The sequence below is a fragment of the Telopea speciosissima genome, chromosome 4, assembly GCF_018873765.1.
Source record: "Telopea speciosissima isolate NSW1024214 ecotype Mountain lineage chromosome 4, Tspe_v1, whole genome shotgun sequence".
Classification (NCBI taxonomy): domain Eukaryota; kingdom Viridiplantae; phylum Streptophyta; class Magnoliopsida; order Proteales; family Proteaceae; genus Telopea; species Telopea speciosissima.
This window is the reverse complement of record NC_057919.1, coordinates 50,509,223-50,533,319: the sequence shown is the minus strand read 5'-3', so window position 1 is coordinate 50,533,319 and position 24,097 is coordinate 50,509,223. Positions and strand designations below refer to the sequence as shown.

Here is a 24,097-nt window from a genome sequence, read left to right as displayed (position 1 = left end):
TTGATGGAACAATGTGGAAGACACTGAACACCTTTTCTTTGCTTGCCCCTTCTCCTTTGCTATTTGGGAGGGGATCTTAGCAAAATGTTGGCCTAGAAGTCGAAGAATTTTGCCCTTCAGCAGAGAATGGCTTTGGATTGATACTACTTTTGTTGGTTCTTCAAGCGGTGACACGGTTGGTAAATTAGCTTTTTGTGCTGCCATCAATCATATCTGGATGGAGCGTAACCTTAGGAAATGGACCTCCAAATCTCGTACTCATCAGCAGATTTGGGATTCCATTTCTTTTGAAATCAAAGCTCGCTTATCTTCGGCCCCTCCCTCTTTTTGTAATGACACCCCAAGGAACAGACTTATTGTTGTCTCCTGGGGTCTGTCCTCCATTTCTCTCCAGCCCTCCCCTGTTTGAGGAGTTGGCTTTTCTTTTATTTCTTCTCGCTCCCTAAGGGAGCTGCTATATCGTTCTCTCTTTGGTAATGAATTTTTTTTTATTCACCAAAAAAAATCTGTCTATGATCCTAGCCTTGATTTACCTATTGCTATCCGGAAACCTAAAAGGAGTTGCACTCAACATCCCATCTCTAATTTTGTGTCTTATGAATCTCTATCTCCATCCTTTTATGCATTTGTTTCCTCTCTATCCTTTGTTTCTATTCCTAACTCTTGGCAGGAGGCAATTGTCGAACAGAAGTGGAAAGAAACAATGAATGAGGAGATGAGTGATCTGGGAAAGAATAAAACCTAGTAATTGACATCTCTCCCACCTGGGAAAAAACCGGTAGGTTGCAAATGGGTCTTTGCCATCAAGCAAAAGACAGATGAGTCTGTTAAAAGGTATAAAGCCAGATTAGTTGCAAAAGGGTTTACCCAAACCAATGGCATTAATTACCAGGAAATGTTTGTCCCAGTTGCGAAGATGAACACAGTTAGAGTGATAACCTCCTGTGCTGTCAACCAAGTTTGGGAACTTCAACAACTGGATGTAAAGAATGTCTTCCTCCATGGTAATCTAGAAGAAGAGGTTTACATGGAAATTCGACCTGGGTTTGCTCCTTCAAAGACTAAAGGAAAAGTTTGTCAACTGAAGAAAGCATTGTATGGCTTGAAGCAGTCACCAAGAGCTTAGTTTAGGAGATTTCACAAAGCAATGGTATCAAATGGCTACAAGCAGAGTAACGCTGACAACAGTTTGTTTATAAAGAAAGTGGGGCAGCATATCACAGTGTTGATTGTTTATGTTGATGACATAGTGATCATTGGGAGTGATACTGAAGAAGTAAAGAGGTTGAAAAATTACCTGGGAACTGAATTTGAAGTACAAGATCTAGGGAGACTTAGATATTTCTTAGGAATTGAAGTTTCCCATTCACCTCGTGGCATTTCTCTGTCCCAATGAAAATATACCCTTGATCTACTAAGTGAAACAGGAATGCTAGGATGTAAACCTGCAGATACACCACTGGACCCGAATACACATCTAAAGAGCAAGGAAGGAGATCCGGTTGATAAAGGCAGCTACCAGAGGTTAGTTGGTCGCTTGATATACTTATCTCACACCCGACCAGATATAGCATGTGTCGTGAGCTTGGTAAGTCAATACATGCATGATCCTCACTCTTCACATTTGGAGGCTGCCTACAAAATTTTGAGATACTTGAAGTCTTCTCCTGGAAAGGGAATTCTATACTCTCCTCACAGTCATACTCGAGTAGAAGCATATACTGATGCTGATTGGGCTGGTTGCCTTGATGACAGGAGGTCTACATCAGATTATTGTACCTTTGTTGGAGGTAACTTAGTCACTTGGAGAAGCAAGACACAATCTGTTGTTGCTCAAACAGTCTGTTGTTGCTCGGTCAAGTGCTAAAGCTGAATTTAGGGCTATGGCACATAGAGTTTGTGAGCTACTTTGGTTACAAGGTCTTCTACAGGACATATGTTCCAGTAGCTCTTCCCATGCATCTCTACTGTGACAGTAAATCTGCCATAAGCATTGCCCAAAACCCAGTCCAACATAACCGTACCAAGCATGTGGAGGTTGATAGGCATTTCATCAAGGAGAAGCTTGAGCAAGGAGTTGTGTGTATCCCGTTTGTTCAGTCCAGTGATCAGTTAGCTGATGTTCTCACTAAAGTCTGTCATAAGTTATTTTCTTCTGTAATTAGCAAGTTGGGCATGCTTGATATATATACACCAACTTGAGGGGGAGTGTTGTAATGGGTACAAGGGTAATATTGTCTATAGGGGTATTATGGTCATCGTATCCATTCTGGAATGTTCTTCCTCCTATTATAAATAAAGAGGCTGTGAGCACATTGTTCAAAAGTCAGTATTCACAAAATTCACAAAAGTAAAAATAGGAAACACTCTCCCACTAAAGCTAAGATTAGCATCCCACAAAAATAAGCTATATCTTAGCTAACTAGATAGAATAGGTGTCTCACATGATTAAAACTCTATCCAAAAATCAGGAATAGGAATTCCATTCATACAAAACTCTATCCAATCCTTAACAAAGAAGTAATAATTATTTACTAAAATAGAACACTGAAATTAACCCCACAGTTTGGCTGAACCCTGGTTCAGTTTTGAAGGAAAAAAAATGGTTCAATAAGTGAACCATAAGCCATTATTTGGCATGGATTTTGCCCCTACGTGGCTACGTTGGTACAAAAAGTGAACCGTAAACCACTATTTAGCCTCGATTTTGCCCCTATGTTGGTACCTCTCAAGGTATATTTGATCTGCATCACAAAGTCATTCCAACACAACCATTAGAATACAAACTACTGGACTCTTATCAATGTTCAAGAACAAACCATAGAACTCCTCCAGGCTACAATAGATTTTGTTATCTTTGGCAGCAACAACCTTTCACAACTCAAAGTTCAGGAATAAGATTGGAACATCAGACAAAGACAAACAACTCTAACCTTGGTATAGATCTTTTTGGACCAACATTCTGCAGTGTTCCACCAGAAACTGCTAGAGGCTTAGCATCCACAATTTCTTCATCACTCTGAACTACCATGCTGAGAGCCAGAGGGTTATCATCATGTTTAAGGACAGGTTGATTCCTTCTGACTGCTAACCGACCCCTGTGCCTAGACCCATACCCATTCGCTGTTACGTTCATGTTTCTCCATTTATCCTGCCAGTGGCAAAACCTCAAACATCAAACACACCATAGAAATAAGGAGTGTAACAGTTGGAATAAGGGTACAAACATGAGATAAATTCATAAGCCAATTCAGCAAGAAACTTAAGTTTTGGTACTTAAATGTAGAGATCTGTCACAAGAGCTACCATCGTGCCAAATTGTCCAGCTAGAAAACTTGTTGAGCTTCCTTTCACAAAGTAATAAGAATTAACAACAATACCTTGAGATCCACATTTGAACGCAATGACAAGACACTGCTGAATTCTGGGTCTTTCAATATTGTGCGCCATTTGCCTGCCCCGTGCTTTACTACTCCAGCTTTAAGGGCCACTTCTTCTTCTGCTGTCCACTTCTGTTTTGGAGCACCCATCAGCAGGACCTCCAATATTATTGTAAAATAATCTGATGCGAAAACCTGGTTTAAGTACCAAGAGAAAAACAGAAATCAAATTAAAAGAAACCAACACATGAATTATCTTAAACACCAAAATAAATTCACCATACACAAACAAAGAAACAAGTGAAGCTTGATGACAAAAATATTCTAAAACAAAAAAAATATATATAAGAAAAAGAATGATAATGATCATAAATTTGAATCTAACGAAACAACTCAAATCCAGTTATCCACATCTGACCTTCTAGTTTTATGCAGTTCACCAAATCATGCTAAGAAGAATAATTTCCATCTATATTATAATTCTGAAAAAAAACTTCGATGGAAACCAAAAGATCCTAATGTTTCTTTAGCTGGCAATACACAAAGAAAAAAACAGATTGTAATATAATGACGAAAGAAGCATCTAGAATATAAAACCAAACCCAAACAGTAGAACCAACACGCATTTAAAATCTTGAAATTTTACTCATTCGAAAACTCAGGTATATAATTTAAGGTGCATAAATTGCAAAACCCAGCTTCAACCAAAAATTTAGAAAAATAGAATTCAAAGAGTACATGGAGAGGGAGAGAACATGGGGAATATGCCTCGAGGGAATAGAAAACATGAATTTAGATATGCTTCATTAAACAATTTAACATTCATCTTTACTTCCATATATGTATCCCTCTCAGTAGGAGAGATTTCTCGACAACTATTTGTAGATTTTGCTGCCTTAACAACATTTTGCAGAACTGGATTCCAAAAGAAAAAAAAATCAGAAAGGATATGAAACACTAAACAGATACATCCATTGGGCCAACATAGTAATTAATAGAATGCATATGTAATGCCCCAAATTTTTGGAAACCATGATGAGAGGGTACATGCTTGGGTACCCATGAGTATTGGTTTAACAAGTTACTACGTGGTGTGTGAATGTGTAATTATTTCTGTTGGGGGCTTTGTATGTGGGTATGGGTTGTATGCTATTATGCAAGCACGTGAAATTATCTACGTGGGGTGTAGGAATGTGTAGGTGGATGCATGGAATTACTTTTAGATTTGGTACCCAACTAATCCAAGTTTGGGCCTTAAGACTGGCCAGCCCAACATCAGGGGTTTGATTAGCTGGGTGGGCTAGTTTGTTTGTTGTCGTTTATATATATATATATATAAATAATATAATATAAAATATGATATGGGGAGAGGGATTTCGGCCAGCAGAGTTGGAGGAGGTTGGCATGTGGTGTATTGCAAGATTTGGGATGAAGGGCAGATTTGGATGTCCACCACATCCTACCCCTAATTCCTAGTGTGGATATTTGGACATCTAGCCTAGAATGGAAAGCAAAGGGGAGCAAGGAAAGGAGAACATTGTAGAGCTTTTGATACATTGGATGGGGACAAGGAAAGGTTGGGTCTTGTCAATGAAAGAAAGGAAGGGAGAAAGGAAAGGAAAGAAAAGGAAAGAAAAATAAATAAATAATAAGAGGCAATCTGGGAGGTAAATTAGGAAAGACAAGAGGGAGAGAGAGGAGGGGACTACACGAATTTTTTTTTTTTTTGGGGGGGGGGGGGGGGATTCTTCCTCCCACTAATTAGGGGGAAAATCCCCTAAGTTACCTAGTTGCAAGGGAGATAGAGGAAGAAAGGGGAAAAAAAGAGAAAGAGAGAAGAGGAAGAAGGAAAGAGAAGGGGAAGAACAAATAGAAGAAAGAGATCAAGGAGGAAGGATTTTGCTGGAAACTTGAAGGGAAAGCCATCATTATTACGAGGGGGTGCTGCTGTCCAAGTGAAGGAGACAAGCACAAGTATAAGTATGTATAAAATTCTGTTTTGGTAGAAGTAGGCATGGGTTTTGGGTAATTTCATGTGTTGGTTTAAAATCCTCTCTAAATATACCTTGGGGAATGAGATTAAGGTCATAAATATGGTCTTCTGTATCTGGAGTGTAAAGGTATAATGTTAAGAATTTTTTTTTAATTCATGATCATGGTTGAGGAAAAATTAAGTTGTGTCATGTGCCTAGTGAGGATAGATTCTGTCCATCATTAGGAAAATGGTTATAACTCCTTGTAGGTTTGGATTTTTAATGTAAAATTTTGGGGAAACGTGATTAACATGTTGGATATTGTGTACGGTAGAAAATTTGTGAAACTCAGATTGGTATTCTGAAAACACAATCTGGAACCCGATTTTGAGGGGGTTGAAACTAGACTTATATTGGGAATTTTGAGTTAAAATTTGGTGGGTATGAACTCTGTTGAATGAATTTTAAATCATAAAAAATTCTGGACAAAATGGAATTGGAAAGTATAGCTTCTAATATCAACTTGACACTATGCACAGAAACAGGCAGATTCTGGACACTATACTTGGGAGGAATAGTAAGCCGACCAAGAAGTGGTTTTTGAGTCTAAACTTTTTAGGGATGATAGTTCTTTGACTACTTTAATTCTGGGCAGTTTGATAACATTTTGAACTTGGAATCTATTTATTTTGTATTTAATGGTTCAGTGCACAGAATCTCGCAGAATCTGTGTACTGGACTTGTGGTACATATAATGGGTATTAAATGTTGGAGTTTGACCCCGAAATTTTTATGGGTGATCATTCAGTGAGCCATGTTTTTCTGAGAAAAGTTGGGAACATTTTAGATGCCAGAATAGGTATTTCCATACCGTTTTTGTTCAGCGCACAGATTTTGGCAGATTCTGTATACCAGTGTAATGCCTTCTAAAAGGCAATGAACAATTTGACTTTGGAACTGATTTTTCTTGGGGATCATGACAAGAGGATGTACCTTAGGTCTGTAAATTTTGGTTATCCCAGGAATTGCATAAGTGGGGGAAATGGGAGTTTCCTTGGACCATAATTCAAAAACTCGGTGAGATCTCGAAAATCTCGGAGATCTCAACCTGACCGAGATGAAACTGCATACAAAATATCAAACCTGCATTGTGTCAATCAAGTTTTCCCAGATTTCGGTTGAGTTTTCCGAGATCTCAACTAGTGTGTTTACGACATATGTATTTTTCACTGTACTTGGGTTGGGTGTCTATGTAATATGCATTGTTCACTGTACTTTGTAGTTTCTACTTTAAGTCTTTAACTATTTTTTAAATACTTATTCAATATTATGTGTCTTCATCCATTATTGCATAATTTACTTGTTTTACTTGCCAATTATGTCTCATAACACTCAAACAATGTGTAGAATAGGCAATATTACATAAGAGTTCGACATTTACTGCCAACCCAAGGGTGCAAATCCAAAACACCAAATTGGGTGTTTTTTTTTTTTTTTACAGTTTGAAGATTTAAATATGTTTATTAAGCCTAAAACAAGCTTCCGCTAAAGTTTCGGACCCAACTATGGCCATTTGCCCCCCAAAACATCAAACCGAAACCCAAAAAAAAGCATTCTCACCAAGATTTTGCCGAAATCTCGAGATTTCGGTTTTTTCGACCTGGTCGAAACAAAACGAAACGCATTTTTTAACTATGCCTTGGACTATATTGTAAACCCTTAACGGGAGGGCAAGATAAACGGTATTGATTGTAAACTTAGGGGAGGAAAATAAATTTTTTGTGTCTTATATTAATGATTTACTAAGGAGTAGTGTATGTATAAAACATGTAGGATGTGTAATCATTTGACAACGGGAGTGTCTGTTTAGCTGCTTTCGAGGTAAGTGAAATATTGGACACGCTCATGTACGTGGGTAGACTTTCAAATACACTCACATCTGGACAATTTACTGTCTTTCTAACTTGTATAATGCTGCAATTATTTCTATGTTAATGGTATGTATCTTTTTGGGAAATGTGAATATTACTACTAATGTGGAAGGGGTTCAGCTAAGAACCACTCTACAGTAGGATCGATAATAGTTGCAGCTGATCATCAATAACAGAAGCAAATCAGAATTAGAAGGTAAACACCAAAATAGAAGGTAACAAATACTAGGCGATCCAGCCAGCAGTTTGGTGTCGAATGGAGCAGGGGCTGGATAAGTCTTTTGTTCCAAATCTCAGCCAGTTCTGATGGCTAACAAGGAAGATATGAAGGGAATCCAAAATAGAAGGTTAGGACAGATCTCCCAAACCAGTGGAATTTAGAACACCAAACTTGGGATCGACTGTAGCCCTTGATTGTGTGATTCTGCTCTCCAAACCTCTGCTGAGTATGAGCCTTGGTTGTAGAGATATTAACACTTGAAGTTTGCTGGAAAATCTGGGCAGAAACTGGAGTCGCAGGAGGACTGCAACCCTCTGTTGATGGGAGGCAGTAGCAGCAATTCACAGAGATGATTAGTGGCTGATTAGGACTTCAAGAGTGATGCAGGTTTATCACCAAACCGGGCTTCTTTCCCTAGGAATAAGTCTAGGGTTGGATTATATACATGTTGGGCCTTTGATCCCATGGGTTTCTATGTAATAGGCCATTTTTATGGGCCTAAAATACAGGTAATAAAGTTACATACGGGATTAGTTAGTAGATTTCTTTTTATTTGGTTAGTGGTCATGTGATCACTTAAGTGATCATGTGACTTGGTTAAGTGGTCATGTGATTATTTAATTGTTATTTAAGTTGGGCTGGATTAGGACTCTATAAGTCTAGCCATGTTTTGAATCTATTTCCTTTGTTATTTCACTTTCCTAGTCAGTTTAAGTTACCTAATAGGTTAAGGATTGGGTTAGGCCTTTCCTTTTTATTGTAGGAGTCTATTTTTGAGTCTTTTATATATGGTTGTAAGGGAGGCAAGTATTGAACACGATTTTTTATTAATGAAAAGCTTTTTACAGCTCTTCTTCTCCCTTGGAGATTGTCTTGTGTTTGATCAAGGCTGGTGGGATTGGTGTTTGTTCCAATCGACACCTTACGGTGGGAAGCCCGGGTGGTTCGTTGGTGGGATTGGTGTTTGATCCAATCAACACCTTGTGGTGTGAAGCCCGGGTGGTTCTTTTGAAGCTCTCCTTCAACTTCCAAGTTCAAGTTCAAAATTTGATTTTTATTCAAGTTCAAGTTCAAATATTCAACTTTTTATTCAAGTTTCTCCTTCAAACAAGTTGCTGCCAGGATACTTCTGCAATTCCAGTAAGTTTAGAACATTCCCCATCCCCCAATTCTTCTTCTAATCCTCTAAACCACCAAACCCTAACATCCCCTCCATCACTAGACAACATTCCCATAACCTAAATTCTGCCCAGACCAAACCAGCCAGCAAAATCTCACCATTTTAGATCAAACTCTCCACCCCTGCCCCTATAGCACTCGATCCAAACCCTAGCCCCATCCTCCCGCTCTAAACCCTAGATTTGCCCTTTTTAATCTTTTCAAAAACCCAAAACCGTAACCCTATATTGTTGTTAATTCAAATCAGCATACTTCCCTCCATTAAAACATCTGAAGACCGTCACTGATAGACTCCCCTACACCTGCCTAGCATAACCAACACCTCAAACCCTAACCCTAACCAAACCCTAACCCTAATTTTGACCAAAAATCATATTTTGCCCTATTTGGACTATCAGTTCATATCAAATCCTGGTTTACTGGCTCCTAGTTGGTCTCCTACCAATCTAGGACTACATTAAAGAGTGTAGCACAGTAGCAGGTTGGAGTGTCTCAGCAGCAGCAACAGCAAAGGAGACCGAGTAGGGTAGGAGGAGAAGATAGAAGAAGAAAGGGAAAGGAAAATAGAAGGTAAGGGATAAGGAGATTTGGCTCTCACTAGCCAGGCTCTCTCAGCCCTTCATGGGTTTCGGCTCTCACCAACCAGGCCCTCTGCCCTTCATCCTCACAATGGCATAAGAAACTTGCTCAAAGCAATACTCAATCATTCACAAAATCGTGGGGAGCCTCTATGGGGTGTTACATATAAATAGACTCAAGGGGATGAGTAAAAAATAGAAGGAAATACAATAGCGGTCTCCTATATGGCTGAGACTTGCTTTACTATTAAACTGAATTAGAAACTAATTGAAATAGAAAATCTACTTGACTAAGTTACTAAAACAGAAAATAGAAACAAATAACTATTAAAATAGAAACAAAACTAACTACTAAATCCCCACGCATAGACAAAATTGACCCTTCTAAAAAAGTATTCACACGATTTGGTCTAGGGCCCCATAGGATCTTATAGTAGCATTCACACCAAAGCAATATGAGCCGTGACACTGTTCATGTGAACAGTACCGTTGACAATGTTTTGGCCTCTTTTTCTTCATATTTTGTCCTACACCAACTACATTCATGATTGTACATGATTATTAGTATGGATGTAGAACGCTGGTATGAGAAATGTTGAAGATGGTATGGTGGGCAATATTAACCCATGGATGCTTGATTTTGATTTATGGACTTGTATGCATTACACGGTTGATATTGTTGGGAAACTGAGTTTTGTATATTGAGCATGGTATTGGGACCATAGTTATCAAGGCGTCGCCCGTCCAAGCTCCTTGGTCGCCTTGGGCGCCTAGGCGGGCAACTTGGTCCACCTTGTTGACGTTGCCTTGATTTTGGACCCTCTTCAACGCTTGGTGGCTGTTAAAAAATTATTTATCCACCCGTGTCCCCCTTTGGATAGTCTGCCGTGTTAGAGCTCCTGTATAATATACATATTATTTCCTCCCTTTCCTATAAGGTCGGCCTTTTAGAGGAAGCGGTTTCTACATGGTATCAGAGCAGGCAGGGGTCACGGTATCGAGTCCCCGTGGGAGCGGGCAGGTGTTAAAAAATTATTTATCCACCCGTGTCCCCCTTGGATAGTCCGCCATGTTAGAGCTCCTGTATGACATACATATTGTTTCCTCCCTTTCCTATAAGGTCGGCCTTTTAGAGGAAGCGGTTTCTACAGTGGCCTTGCCACCTTAATAACTATGATTGGGACATAACTGTACACGGGGAATTCCTAGGTGGGGCCCATTTTATGGATTGTCCCTGAGAGGGGACGTCACATCATTACATGGTTTGTCCCTAAGGGGGGATGTCACATCCTTAAACTGATAGACAGTAGACTATCACATGACTTAAACGGTTGGACTCTTTGGGATATATTTAATTATGATGATTATGTGTAAGAAATAAAAAAAAATTAGGACCCGTAGTTATGAACACGAGAGGAATTGTGCAACCAACCCTGATGGTTTGGGTTATTACAACATGAATTTGGTCGTGACCAAACTTCTAAAAGGAAGCACAAGACAGTGAGCAAACAAACGTAAAATATTCCTGAGAAAATAATTCCTTTTCTTCCTTCTTTTTCCTTTTTATGTTTCCCTCTTTTTTTCGTGATGCAAACAAAATGTGCGTTTGTCTTACTAGTAAAACTATGTAGCACTTAAAAGCAAAGCATTCCCACAAGTAAAGTTCGCACGAGCAACCAGACTCTAGCTAAGATCACCATAAACAGAATTTGATTAGGTTTTACCAGTTCCATCTGTTGTATCATGAAAACAGATTCAGAACTAAAGAATCATTTAAACATCAAATTATAGCTACAAGGTCCATTTCCAAGGGGATAGGAATACACCAATATTATCCACATGAAAAATAAAGAGAAGTTCTTGTTAGGTTCAAGGTTCAATAGGGGTGAATCTTCCTCTAAATGGCACATAAGAAGTCAACTTGGACGGTTCATTCCACTCCTTTGTGATCATTCTAAAATTTCATTGTATCCTATAAAATCACATAAATAGCGATGGATATATTTTTATTCCATAACCATAGGTTATATAGTCTTCCAAGGTGCCATATACAGCATATATATCAATAAATTATTTACTTTTCATTACCTATATAACCGATTTTTGTTAAAATGGAAAGGAAAAATAAAGAACTATAAATTGCTTTATCCAAACTAATGAAAATTTTCAATCCTAGGTTTTCTACCAAATGGCAAATGAAGATTATTTTGTACATGTACACTTTAAAATGAGTGTCATATTTTGTCAAATAATTCTATTTGATACATGCATTCTTTCACTTACAGACCAATGGCAGGTCATAAAAATAATGTAGACTCTGAGATCCTTTGGGAAATTATAAATTAGCACAATTGGCTCTTTGCTTGGTTCCCTAAGATAATCATCCATTTATCACCCTTTTTCATATTCCCTTTTCCAAAGAGACATTGAAACCTTATATTCAATTTAAATCAGCCCATTATACATTGTGTCCTTTTCCACTACTTTCATGCCATAACCATGAAAACCTTTTCCACTACTTTCAAGCTATAACCATGAAAACAAAATGACAAATTACCTGTATGGCACTAAAGCACGAGAGAGGGGTTATATCCCATCTAATGCTTAACACAATCCCCACTAAACATAAGCCAGACAGGCACATTGAAAAGCAATCTGGAATTAACTTCCTAGACAACAGAAAACTACGGAAACCAGCCGTCGCTCTTGTCTGTTTGCAGATGCACATAAATAGACAGAAGCTCCCAAGTCTATGGTAATAATGCAATGACTGATGAATCAAAACCTTTTAATCGAAACTTCCTTTTACAATTGGTGTCAATTGGTTTTTCTTTTTTTTCTTATCCCTTATCTTCAGGTCTTGAAAAAATTGAAATTAACCTAATCGTCATCTTTACCATCAACCTCAATTCGGCTACAATGTTTGTCAGAGTTGAATTTCAAAACCAATTAGCATAGCAAGAGAACAGCAATTTATATCTTAAATTGGTCAATTGCAAAAAGAAACAAACTCACCAGACTACGATAACAAGATACCAGTGGTTCTTGGTACTTTCTGTCAGATAGATAAAATACCCAGATAACTCTTTCGGTAAGACCCCATATCTGCCACTTCTTAAGAACCTACTTCCCTAGATTTCCAGATTACATTATGTTCATAGAAACCAAAGCATCGAATGTTTTTCCGTATCTGCGAGAGAGAGAGCGAGATTACCTGGCGGGGGTCAAATTCCGGAATGCAGAGGAAAGACGCAGAAGGGAAGGGGGTAGAAGGAGCAAAGTAGGGTTGTTTTGTAATTACGTATCAGGTAAAAAAAAACAAAGGTTTGTGTTGTGAATTAAATGACTTTGGGAAAAGGAACGGTAACCGGTGGTGCTGTGTGTGGACACGTACCTGCTACGAAACACAGTTCAGCTTGAAAAGACCATTCCACCCCTGGACCTTTTCACCTTTCCTGGGGATGTGGCGGCCTTTTTGCACCGGGATGTGTCTGGGTCAGGTGCAGGTACACGCTCACACACAGCATCGGTTAATGTTCTTTCTCCTTATTTTTTTAACACCCAAGGGCCATTGGCCGGCTTGGCCAGTCATTTACCACTCCTTCAGAATCTTTCTTCGGAAACTATAATAACCATTGATGTCACATTGACATAGAAATTAAAAGGGAAAAATTATGCATACACCTGTACTTTACCTAAAGTATTACTCGATCCGAAGTTTCAAAAATTGAATTTGTACACCCCCTGAATTTTTCAAATTATACAAAATTACCAGTTCATAGTCATAGCACGTTAAGTGATGATGTGGGTTTTAAAGTCATCCTGAAATTACTTTTTTACCCTTTCAAAACAAAATAAAAGAACTTCACATCTCTTTGTTCGTGTAATATATCCGTTGGGCAAGCATCTGCATTGTGCAAGACGACTACACCTGCAACCTCCGGCGTTACCTGCAACCTCCGGCTACACATGCAACCTCTGTCACTCACTCCGATTCATATCCCCAACACCATTTCTAATTTTGGCCCCAATTTGGTACTCCATCAGCTCATTCTCTCAACCATTAAGTAGCTGGAGTTATAAAATTGTGAACTTAGGGCATAATAGAAAACCATGTGTGAAAATTTGGGGCATAAACCTATGATGTTTCTGCCAACCATACCCCATCTCACGAGGTTGGCATGCCTTGCTCTAGACAATGAGATAGAAAAATGTTCATTATTAGACAAACCAGAAAACAAACTTTAGTTATTACATCCAACCCAAACCTATACTATTACATCCAAACAAAGGTAACATCATGTCTTCTGAGCATTTCTCCTTGCCTACATCTTTACTGTCCTTACAGCCTTTCTTGCTAGTTGTTTTGATTGCACGCATTCAACATCACCAACTTGGGTTGTGGAAGCAATTTGTGATCAGGTAATCATTTGAGAAGGGTTAATATTAGCTTGGCTGCCTCGTACACTCTACTTCCTCTACACAAACAATAAAGAACTATCACTAACATTCCAAGTTGGTTAAAACTCATTATAGAAAGTTTAGAATACAATACCTTCACACTGGTTGAAGATGATCTCCTCTGAGAAAAGTTGATATTAGCTTGAATGTCTCGTACACTCTTCTTCCTCTACACAAACAATGAAAGAAATATCAACATCCTAAATAATAGAACTCATTATAGAAAGATTAGGATATAATACCTTCTTGCCAGACTGTGCCCTTGATGATAATCCTATTAGTGCATTAACTTGATTCCTTTGACAAGTCCTCCTGTTATGGCGCTCTCCCTTGCAAATGTCACATCCAACAGTGGAAGATCTCTTCTTGTACTTGTTGGTGGAAAAAAAACCCAACACTTACACACAGTGACACACGTGCGTAGTGAAGATAGTGCGGGTGTGCCAAAGCCTTTGCGCAGACTCAAACGAGGCTGAAAACGGCATGTTCTAACTTCCAATCAGGAGATCGGTCTCCCTCTTGCATGAGTAGCTCTAAGGACTTTTGGGTTAAATCAAAAGCGTAGGTCAACAAGGACACTGGAAGAACAGGGAATTTAAGGAATAAAGCAAAAAAAAAAAATGATAAAAGAATAAGCTACATTAGATCATACCAAATATGGGCGTGGACCCCAGGCGTAGCTCTATGCCCCCCCCCAAATGGATGATACAACCGTACATGCTAAAAAGGAAGAGATGACAAAAAGAATAAAAGTAAAGTTGCAGAGTTTTGTCTGGTGATTTTTTGTTATCCCTCTAGCCTTGGTCTTTGGCTTATATAGAAGACTTTCACTTAGCAACTTCCGTAACTACCAATAACTCAAATCTCTGCTTTGATCAGGGTCATGTCCCTTCTTAAGCACCAACTAGCTACTTGTGCCACATGTCCCTGCATGGTTTACAACATCCCCTCTATCTAAAGATGTGGTAGGCCCCACCTTTCACGATCACACAATCCTTCATGATCACTTACTCACGTGCCAAATCGTGCAATCTTAGACTTAAATTGATCGTGTTGTTCTCCTCTTCATTCCTATCCAAGTGGATTTGTGAGAGAAGCCAAGGTTTTCTTGGATTTCTTTGTTCTTTCTCGCATCTTCTTTGTTCTTCTTCACCATGTCCGACAGAGATTGGAGCAAAAGGCCCATGTTGCCCAATGATACTCCTCCTCCCAAGAGGCAAAGGAGCTCAAGCATTGTAATACGGGAAGGGGATGATCCCGCTCGTCGCCCGGAGATCGATCCAGATGAGGATGTTTTGAGCAATTGTGGGGAGACGTCGAGGGCTCCATGGTATGAGGGCCACCTCCTCCGTGACATTCCCATGCATATATGCAACAAAGCATGGAAGCCACCTAGAGTAAGCATTCGAACCCTTCATGAGTGGATTTTGGTACTTGCTTGTATCATGCTTTATGCTTCATTTGTATATTTGTAATTTTGGAATGCCATGTTGCTTTGTGTTGCTTGATGTCCTTAGACCTGTTTGATTGCTTTGTCTAGCATGTGAAACCTCTGTTGGATTGTTCTGATGCCAGGACTATATTTAATCCATTATGCCAATTTCATGTCGATCCTTGTTTTGGGCCTTTAGGATCCACTAGGGAAAGGTGACCTTAGCTTAGGTTGATCCATGGGTTTATCCAATTTGAAACCTATGCTCATATGATCTTTGGCTTCTGTTGATTCTGTTTGCCAAGCCTATGTCGATGTGTTTTGCCTTATTCGGATTAGTAGCACTCTTGGTTGACTCTTGGGGATTTGTTTGCCCCTAAGTTAGGTTCATGTACGGGGTGACCCATTTTGGAACCAGTGTTAACATAGTTCCTGGCCTATGTTGGTTTTGGCCTGGATGTCACTTGGCTTGCTTGCCAGGCCTTTCAAATTTTTGAACTCTATTGATTGACTTGTTCATGTCCATTGGATTAGGGTTTGTAGAACTTGATTTTGAACTCCTATTGCTTGTTGTAACTGTACTTGGTTTCATCAAAATTTTCATTGATAGCCAGGATCTATTTGAGCTACTCTGATTTTTTGGTTATTCTATGGATTTTCGCTGTGTGGGATGAATCCATCTTAGAACCTTTGCTTGTAATTTCTTCCCAACTCACTGAGGATTTTATAACTGACTTTTGAATTTTGTCTTGTTTTGATGTGCAGGAACCCGTGACCTACCACAAGTATGGGTCACGTACGACTGTCTTGAGCTGGTATAGCCAGCTTTGTGGTGCTGTCCAGCAGCGGATTGTAATGGTCGGCATCGAGGATCGAGCTCTCCTTCAGACTAGGTCCTTCGATATGTCTCTGGCTCAGGCCTTGGCAGAGAGGTGGTGGCCTACTACCCACACACACATGTTCCATTTGCCTGCCGGTGAGATGGAGATCACGCCGCTTTGCTACTTCTTATATATAGGCCTCTCATTTGGTGGTGAGGCGGTGACAGGGCGCCCTGGCGGCTAGATGTATAATGAGGAGGAGTTGAAGAGGCAACTTGGGTCCCTTCCGCCAGATTCGAACGTGGAGGTGTAGTGGTTCCATCACAAGTGTGAGGGGAAGAAGGTGACTGACTCCTCCAGCCGCGACAAGCTGGATCAGCAAGCGAGGTGTTTCATCCTCTATCTCCTGGGGAATACCTTATTTAGCAGCAGTGGTATGAGGATTCACATCTCCATAGTGTGGTATCTCAGAGATCTGTCGAAGGTGCAGACCTTCAACTGGGCTGGAGCGGGCTATGCTCACATGATGAGGATGTTGGATTCCTTAGCCTTGCGGCACACCCAGTGCATGTCTTCACTAAGGGTAAGCCACGTGCCTGCACACCGGGCCCAGGGTTACGCTACGAGGTATAAATAATGGGGTTAAACCATGTGTTGTTGGATGATCAATGGTGTGTGATTATATATGCAAATATGATGCAAGGTTAGCACAAAGAAGTTAGCATCCAAAAGCATACAATAAATGAAAAGGCATATTAAACCAGTACAACATATATGCCAAGCACATCAAAAGTCTGACCTATTTTACACAAGTAAAAGAGATCCCCAGTAAAGTCACCACTGTGAGGACAATGACATGGCGGGGGATCGCCACGCGTCCTCCACCTCATCACCCTCCCTTTGGGGGCTTCGAAGAGTGAGGGATGAAAAGAATGCATGTGATGTGGTGCATGTCGTGAAGTTGCCACCCAGAGGAGGGTCTAGGACCTAAAAATTGTAATGTAATGACTTCCATGCAATGCCCTTTTGGGGACGAATGGTCCGTTGGTCTGGGTACGGGTCAAGTTACGGTCCGAGGAAGGTATTAGGCACCCCAGTCAGCCCGAACTTGCTGGTCTTTCTATTGCTAGGCATAATGGAACGGATAACATGCTTTCAATGATAATGCACAGTACGAAAATGTAATGAGGTATAAAATTCAAGGAGGAGTAAAGAGGTACATACCCGGAGGTTCGGCTACAAAACAAAGGTTAGTATACAGGAATGTAAGGTAGAGGACTCAACACTATGGAACCTAAGCATGAATGACATTAGTTTAACATGACAGAGCTATGGATACATGAGATTAAAAAAATATGCTAGTCTAAATGCATGGCATAGGGGATGTGAGATGGGTGGGAGTGAATATGCGACAGAAATCAAAGGAGTGTGAGAGACGTATGCATGACATGTGAAAATGCAAGATGTTTATGATATGAATGCAAGCATGAGAATTTTAGGCTAGGGATATGGCATTCATACAAATATGCATAGGCAAAGATTAAAAAAGAGAGGAATTATATGAGATGATAAGGAAGTCAGAGAATATACGTGATCACCATCTAGAGAGATGGGATCACGCCCTTCTGGAGATGCCTTCTGGAGATGCAAAATGAAATGGAGCGAAATCCACGTGAATCGTATAAACGGGAAATAAGGAAGGCCTACCTGTTAGAAGGAGCCCAAAACAAAAGTGTGGAGGTTTCTCTTTTGTAACTAAGGAGTTTTATACGTTGAGCAAGTATCGCCGCTTGAAAGGCTTCTCTTATCTCTTGTAATCGAATACTTCGTTGTCATGCCAAAATTACTGGATTGGTGTCTCCAAGCCTTGATCTTGAAGTCTCAAGTGGGGTTGTAGTGCTCAAGAGGTGAAGGGAGTGGTAGGCTAAGACCAAGTAAGGGGCCAAAGGCTATACTCAAAGCTCTTGACTAAGGGAGTGATGCTTAAGCAAAGCTCATAAAAGTGCATGTAAGGACTATCTAAAGAGTGTGTAACCCTCCACGTGAGAGGGGATGTATTTATATATGTAGAGGGGGGTGTGCACTCCCAAATTTGTAGAGGGGTGTGTGCACTCATAAAAGTGCATGTAAGGATTGTCTAAAGATTGTGTAACCCTCCTCCACATGAGAGGGAGTGTATTTATATATGTAGAGGGGTGTGTGCACTCCCAAATTTGTGTCGGTGTAGCTGGTGGATTCATCCGGATCATCCAAGAGGGCAGTCTTTGCATTGACGGTGGGTATAAAGTCAAGGTAAGGACTAATGGGTAGATGGCAAGTGTTTAGTTGCCTTAGGGAACATTTCTTGGGGCCTAAGGGAGCCAAGATTGAGATCCAAGGTGTCAAAAATAGGTTAAGATGCAAAGGGAATTGCAATCAGAGCAAAATATGGCAAGTTTGGGCTTCTCGGACTCACAGAGATTTGATATTGAAACTGCCCAAGTCGACATCGACATGGGTTGGAATCGACATTGAGTGGCTGTCGATGAACAGGGCTCGACATTGAAGGTTGGTGTTTGGGTGTAGAATGCCATTAACTGAATGTCAAAGTGGGATAGACGGTAAGGTTGTGTGAGGATCCGTTCCCTTTTTTTTTTTTTGGGCACTCGAGGGGTGTACGGAGCTGGGGGTTTGGGGTTGTGCTCCTCGATTGTAGGGAGAAGGAATGAGTCTTCTCAGAAGTATGGTTCAATTTATCAGGGGATGAGCGTCATACAATAAAATGAAATGGAGTCGCCACCTAGGGCTAGGGCCTAGGACCCATTGGTATAGCCCTAGAAGGGCTACGAGACTTCGATTGGTCTGGTCAGAGATTCAGGGTAAGTGGTTAGGTTACGAGAGTGGGAAGGTGTTAGGCACCCACCTCACCCAGATAGACCGGCCTTTCCACTAGATGCTTGTTTTCGAATATTCTCCCTTTATGAATGTCCTATTCTTGCATGTATGGCTAAATAATGATGCATAAACTATTTATTTAAATTAAACTATGTTACACTAACTACTTTACACTACACGAGAATATTTGAAAGGACTGCATTGTACTGAAATTAAAAAGTTAACGGAAGAAATGTATACCTGTTATGCTTTCAATAAATGCAATTAAGCAAAATGGACGTCGTCCCCCAGCTCAGGTGGAGGCAAAAGACCGACTTTGTCCCTTTGTCGGACAGAGTAACAGCTTGCGAGTGTCAAATCTTACGGGCTCAGACAAAATAATGGTGTTCCTAGGCTTTGGAAACTAGGGGCTCAAAGGCCGGACAAAGTGGCTAAACCACAGGGGGTTTCCCAGATTTGGGCAAGAAAGGGTCATGGAAGCCAAACTTCGGACAGAGGGATGAGGCTCGAAGGCTCGAAATTGGATTGGGGAAGAACCCCAAAACAAGGAAAATAAGGAAAAACTAGAAAATTGGAGCTCTGGGGGTGCCCCCTCTCCCATAAACTTCGCTCTTTCAAATGAGGGGGGTGACCCCCTTTTTATAGGTAAATTTTGGGTTCGGCGGTGCCGCAGAAAATGTGTGGGCCAGCATGGCAGGACCGTGGCAGAGCAAAAATGGAGAAAAATTAGATTTTGGGTGCTTGCAGGGCTGCACGGTAGGGCTGCATGGCGAGGCCACACAGTGCAGGGCACTGCCTTGCGGGGCTGCGACTATGATGCTGCCTCGTGGGGATGCATGGACTATCTGGGACTGTCTGGGGGGCGCACGATGTATGCTTTACGGGATGGGAGGAGATGTTTTTTGATACAATATTGGTTTTGGGGACATTGCCAGTCATCTACGTCCGATCGTTGTCATCGCTGGAAGTGACAAAATTCAACATCTATAGTTTGCCCCTCTTTGGCCGAGGCCTATGCCATCAGTCTAAGGGTGAAGACAAAAGATCGCCTAATTCTGTCATCAGGAGCATGCATCACCGCCACTTTGCTCATAGGTGACAGAGTTGAATGATAAAACCTCATTTCGGCAAACCCATTCGATGAGCGAAAACTATCGTTACTCTGCTCATGGGCGACGGATTTTTAAACTACACTTTGGCATACCATTTGGTAAATCCTTTTTGAGATTTCAAACGGTGTTACCTGATCATGGGCAAGATTGCTCGACTGGGTTTCTCCCTGGCATTCGAACATTTGCCTGTAGGGATTCCAATCTTTGAACATTGCTCGACCGGATTTCCTCCTAGTGTTCGAACATTACTTGGCAGGAACCTAATCTTTGGGCATTGCTCGACCGGATTTCCTCCTGGCGTTTGAACATTGCTTGGCGGGAACCTGATCTTTGGGCATTGCTCAGTCGGATTCCCTCCTGGCGTTCTAACATTACTTGGCGGGAACCTGATCTTTGGGCATTACTCGGTCAAATTTCCTCCTCGCGTTCGAACATTGCTTACCCGTACTTCTGGTGATGTAGTAATATTGCAACGATGAGACAGCATCGTGATCGAGTGATGATAGAGTACGATGAGACGGAATCGCGATCGAATTTTTAAAATTGTAATGATGAGATGGCATTGAGACCGAATTTTGAAATTATAACAACGAGACGACATCGCAACCAAAAATTTTGAAATTGTAATGATGAGACGACATCACGACTGAATTTTTGTAAGTGTAACGATGAGATGACATCATGATCAAATTTTTGAAATTGTAACGATGGGTGTTTGAGTTAAATTTATATCGCAAGCGTACGGGTCAATCGTAGCTACGGGTCGAACACGAGGAGATATATGCCACTCTATTTAACTAACTTAAAAGTAATGCAAAGTGAACCAAATTAAAGTGTTAAATTAAACTAATTAAATTAATGAAAATTAATGCATCCTAACTCATAAGCATCTAACAAAATTAAGGGATTAAATTGGCGTCCTAACACATGAGCATCTAACCTATCAAACTAAAGCGAACTGAAAGGAATAACAAAAACACAGCCACACTTCATAATCACATAAAAAGAAATAAGGGAATAAAAGTGCATCCACATACCACAACCATATAAAAAAAATAAAAGAAATAGAGGGAGAAGAAGAAGAAGATAGAGAGAGATAGAGGAAAGGGAGAATGAGATTAAGGGTTTAGAGAATGAGATACCTTGATGTGCTTGAATACTTGAATAAACTCACCATGGCTTCCTCTTCTAAATCTCCATGTCTTGTCATCAACATAGGAACTTAGACTAGGAAGCTTTAAACTAAAACTATTACAACCAATAAACTAGACTTATGAAATCAAAACTAAGAACTTGAAATCAAAACTAAGAACTTAAGCCAAAAATAGGAAAAGAAGAGAAAATTTCACTAAGTGAATGAAATAAAAATTACACTAAAAAACTGAATTAAAATTGAACTAGAAACTAACTAAAAACTGAACTAAAAAACTAACTTGTTACAACCCAAAGGGCAAGGGGTATTTATAGGGGGAAGAGAGGAGAAGAGAGAAGAGGGAAGTGTAGGAGAAATATTCCCTAAGAAAAGAGAATATTCTCTTCTCCTTCCTCTTTTACAATGCTTTGAATCCTAAGAAAAAAGAAAAAAAATAGAAAGAAGAAGAAGAGAAGATTGTTTACATAGGCCTTCTATTTCTAGAAAAGTAAACTTTCAATTCTAACAAGTGCTTCCTTTTCTTTGTAGATATCTTCTCCAAGCAATAAAATCAAAGCATCTTTGACTTTTCAACTTTCCATAGGTGAGAGAATATCTTTCAAAATAAATCTATCCCAAGTAGAATTTTAGAAGTGCCATTGAGAAGTTGGTGGAGAGAGAGAGTAAGGGTGATGACTAGGATTCCTTCAAGAATAAATAAAATACCCATTCTATCCTTCAGAAAACGTGGAGCATGGGGTGCTTATATAGGCCTTACCATTGTGTTTCTTGCGAAAAATCACCCAAAATAGACCCAAATTTCGTCCAATTTGGAGTTGGGGAGCCCAAGATATCTCAAGTTGAAGTTGGACTGTCCAGAGCCCTCCAAATGGAATCTTTAGGGTACAGAAAATATAACTTCTGGTTATTTCATTAAGGTCCCTGGAATCTGAACTTTTGCTTTACTTTGTCCCTGGCCGACTGTCAATAATTACAAATAAACCCCTATAGACCATTTTTGCGCTTCGTTACGGAAACGGCCGTAACTTCTTCGTTTCAACTCGGAATCAAGTGCCGTTTGAACCGTTAAGAAGCTGACTCAATGGGCTACGCATCCATACCATTAACACCTCTAAATAGCTTAAAAACATTTTCTTAGCATCATCTCCTCTATTTTCATAAGAATTCACCTAAAACCTAAAAAGCACAAGAAAGCACCGAGTAACTCTGTCCAATGTGGTAAAATGTATGCTTTATGCCCTAAGATTTCACACATAAATGTGCTCATCAGATTCCCCCACACTTGAACGTTACTTGTCCTCAAGTAAAGCAAAAGAAAAACTAACCTAGAATGCAGAAAATCCTAACTCACTTTCGTAGGAATCACGGTTGCACTTAGCATGTGCAACAAGCCTTTGAACCCCTAGGTTACCCCTAGTGGACGAGTTGTGTCTCGTGGGTGTTTGCAGTGAATATACTCCCAAAATTCAATTATAAATGAATGCTGTAAATTTTAATCATGGCATAAGTAGGACAGTGCACATAATCCCAAAAAGTGTTCAACTAAAGATCAAGGAGCCAAAGGTTCCCCCACACTTGAATTTTATCACCCTACATCAATTCAAGTAACAAGCATGCATCAAGTTCAAGGGATCTCCTCATATTTTCTGAATACTACCCACCTTCAAGTAAACCCCCCCATAGCATCGATGGAACCAAAGACTTAGGCATTGAGTATTGTTGACCATACTTCCTTTTTTTTTTTTTTAGGCATTAAGGCAAAAGTTTTTTTTTTTTCTCAACCACAAACTCTATTTCTACTCCACTACTGTTCTCTGAATGACATGGTGGAGCATACACCAGACATCCAAATACTTGGTAGCTTCACTTTTTGCATATATCCATAAGACATTGAGACATTGATGCAAGAGTTTTTTTTTTTTGAGTTTCCTTCCAAGGAATTTCGATCAAGTCACCCTGCTTCATGAGGCACAGTGCCCTGTCTAATCCCAAGGAATTCCACTTTCTTTTCTGTTCCCTTTTTTTTTTTCATTCACTTCCACTTTCATGCCTTGCCTTGCCACAAACAAATTGGTCTCAACTACTAGCCAAAAGATCAAAGAGTCCATAAAACATGTAGAGGAATCTAGCCATCAAATGAAATAACGCTCATATTTTCAAACTCAATCCCCATCACCGGATACAAACCAACTACCGTCCTTGAAAAGGGATTTTTTATTATTTCACATGCTAGGACACCTAATTCCCTCTCTCTCTCGTTTTGCAATCAAAGAGACATATGCACAAAACCAAACTATTGTCACAATCAAAATTCATCAATTAAGCCCAACATCCCCCCCACACTTAATTCATGCAGTGTCCTCAATGCATGCATAAAAGAAAAAAAATAAGGACAAAGGAGGAGATGAAGGGACTTACCAGATATAATCAACAAAGAGGATCATGAAGAGTCATGAGCTCTACAAAAAGTGCTAGGAGCAACAATAGAAATCTCAATCCATGGCCAGTAAATGGAGAAATAGCTTCAGAACCAGAAAACACTCAACCATGAATTTTAGTAAAGCGAGAAATAATACGGAAGTTAAGCACAACTGAGAAATATCCAATAGAAAAATCTGTCCTCATGGGGCAGTGAAAAATGAAGGCAATAAAACTCAGGCCATAAATCCTTCCCTTCTCTCCCATTTGCAATGTAAAACACCTATCATTCTTTGAAAAACCAACCAAAAATGGATCACAATAAGCATAAAAAGGATTATGAATAGCCTCATCTAAATAATCATCAAAAATTGGAGGTTTACTCAAATCAATCCTACCAAAATAACTATCCGCTCTTTGCATAACTTGGTTTGCCAAATAAGGATCATGGAAATATGCTTGAAAGGCATTATGACTAACATTGTCCTCCTCAATAAAATCATCAAACCTAGGAGGTTTGGACAAATGAACATGTGAGATAATGGAATCCTCAAAATGACAATTA

The 24,097-nt window shown here is 39.9% G+C and overlaps 1 protein-coding gene across 3 annotated transcripts in view; it reads right to left on the bottom strand.

The window, feature by feature from the left end:
• The window catches only part of LOC122660451 (telomere repeat-binding factor 1-like), a 48,347-nt gene extending 35,800 nt beyond the window's left edge, over positions 1 to 12,547 (bottom strand). For 2 of the 3 annotated variants that reach the window (XR_006332692.1, XM_043855758.1), the window contains exons 1-4: positions 12,476 to 12,547; positions 12,277 to 12,392; positions 3,381 to 3,575; positions 2,934 to 3,151 (exon numbers count right to left, since the gene is read on the bottom strand). Coding sequence is in view for 1 of the 3 variants with exons in the window: in XM_043855758.1 (XP_043711693.1) it covers positions 2,934 to 3,151; positions 3,381 to 3,530 (368 nt within the window). In the remaining 2 variants the exon portion in view is untranslated. The remainder of the gene's footprint in view (positions 1 to 2,933; positions 3,152 to 3,380; positions 3,576 to 12,276; positions 12,393 to 12,475) is intronic. The other variant, XR_006332693.1, reaches the window with a different exon arrangement.
• Between the last annotated feature and the right edge of the window lie 11,550 nt (positions 12,548 to 24,097).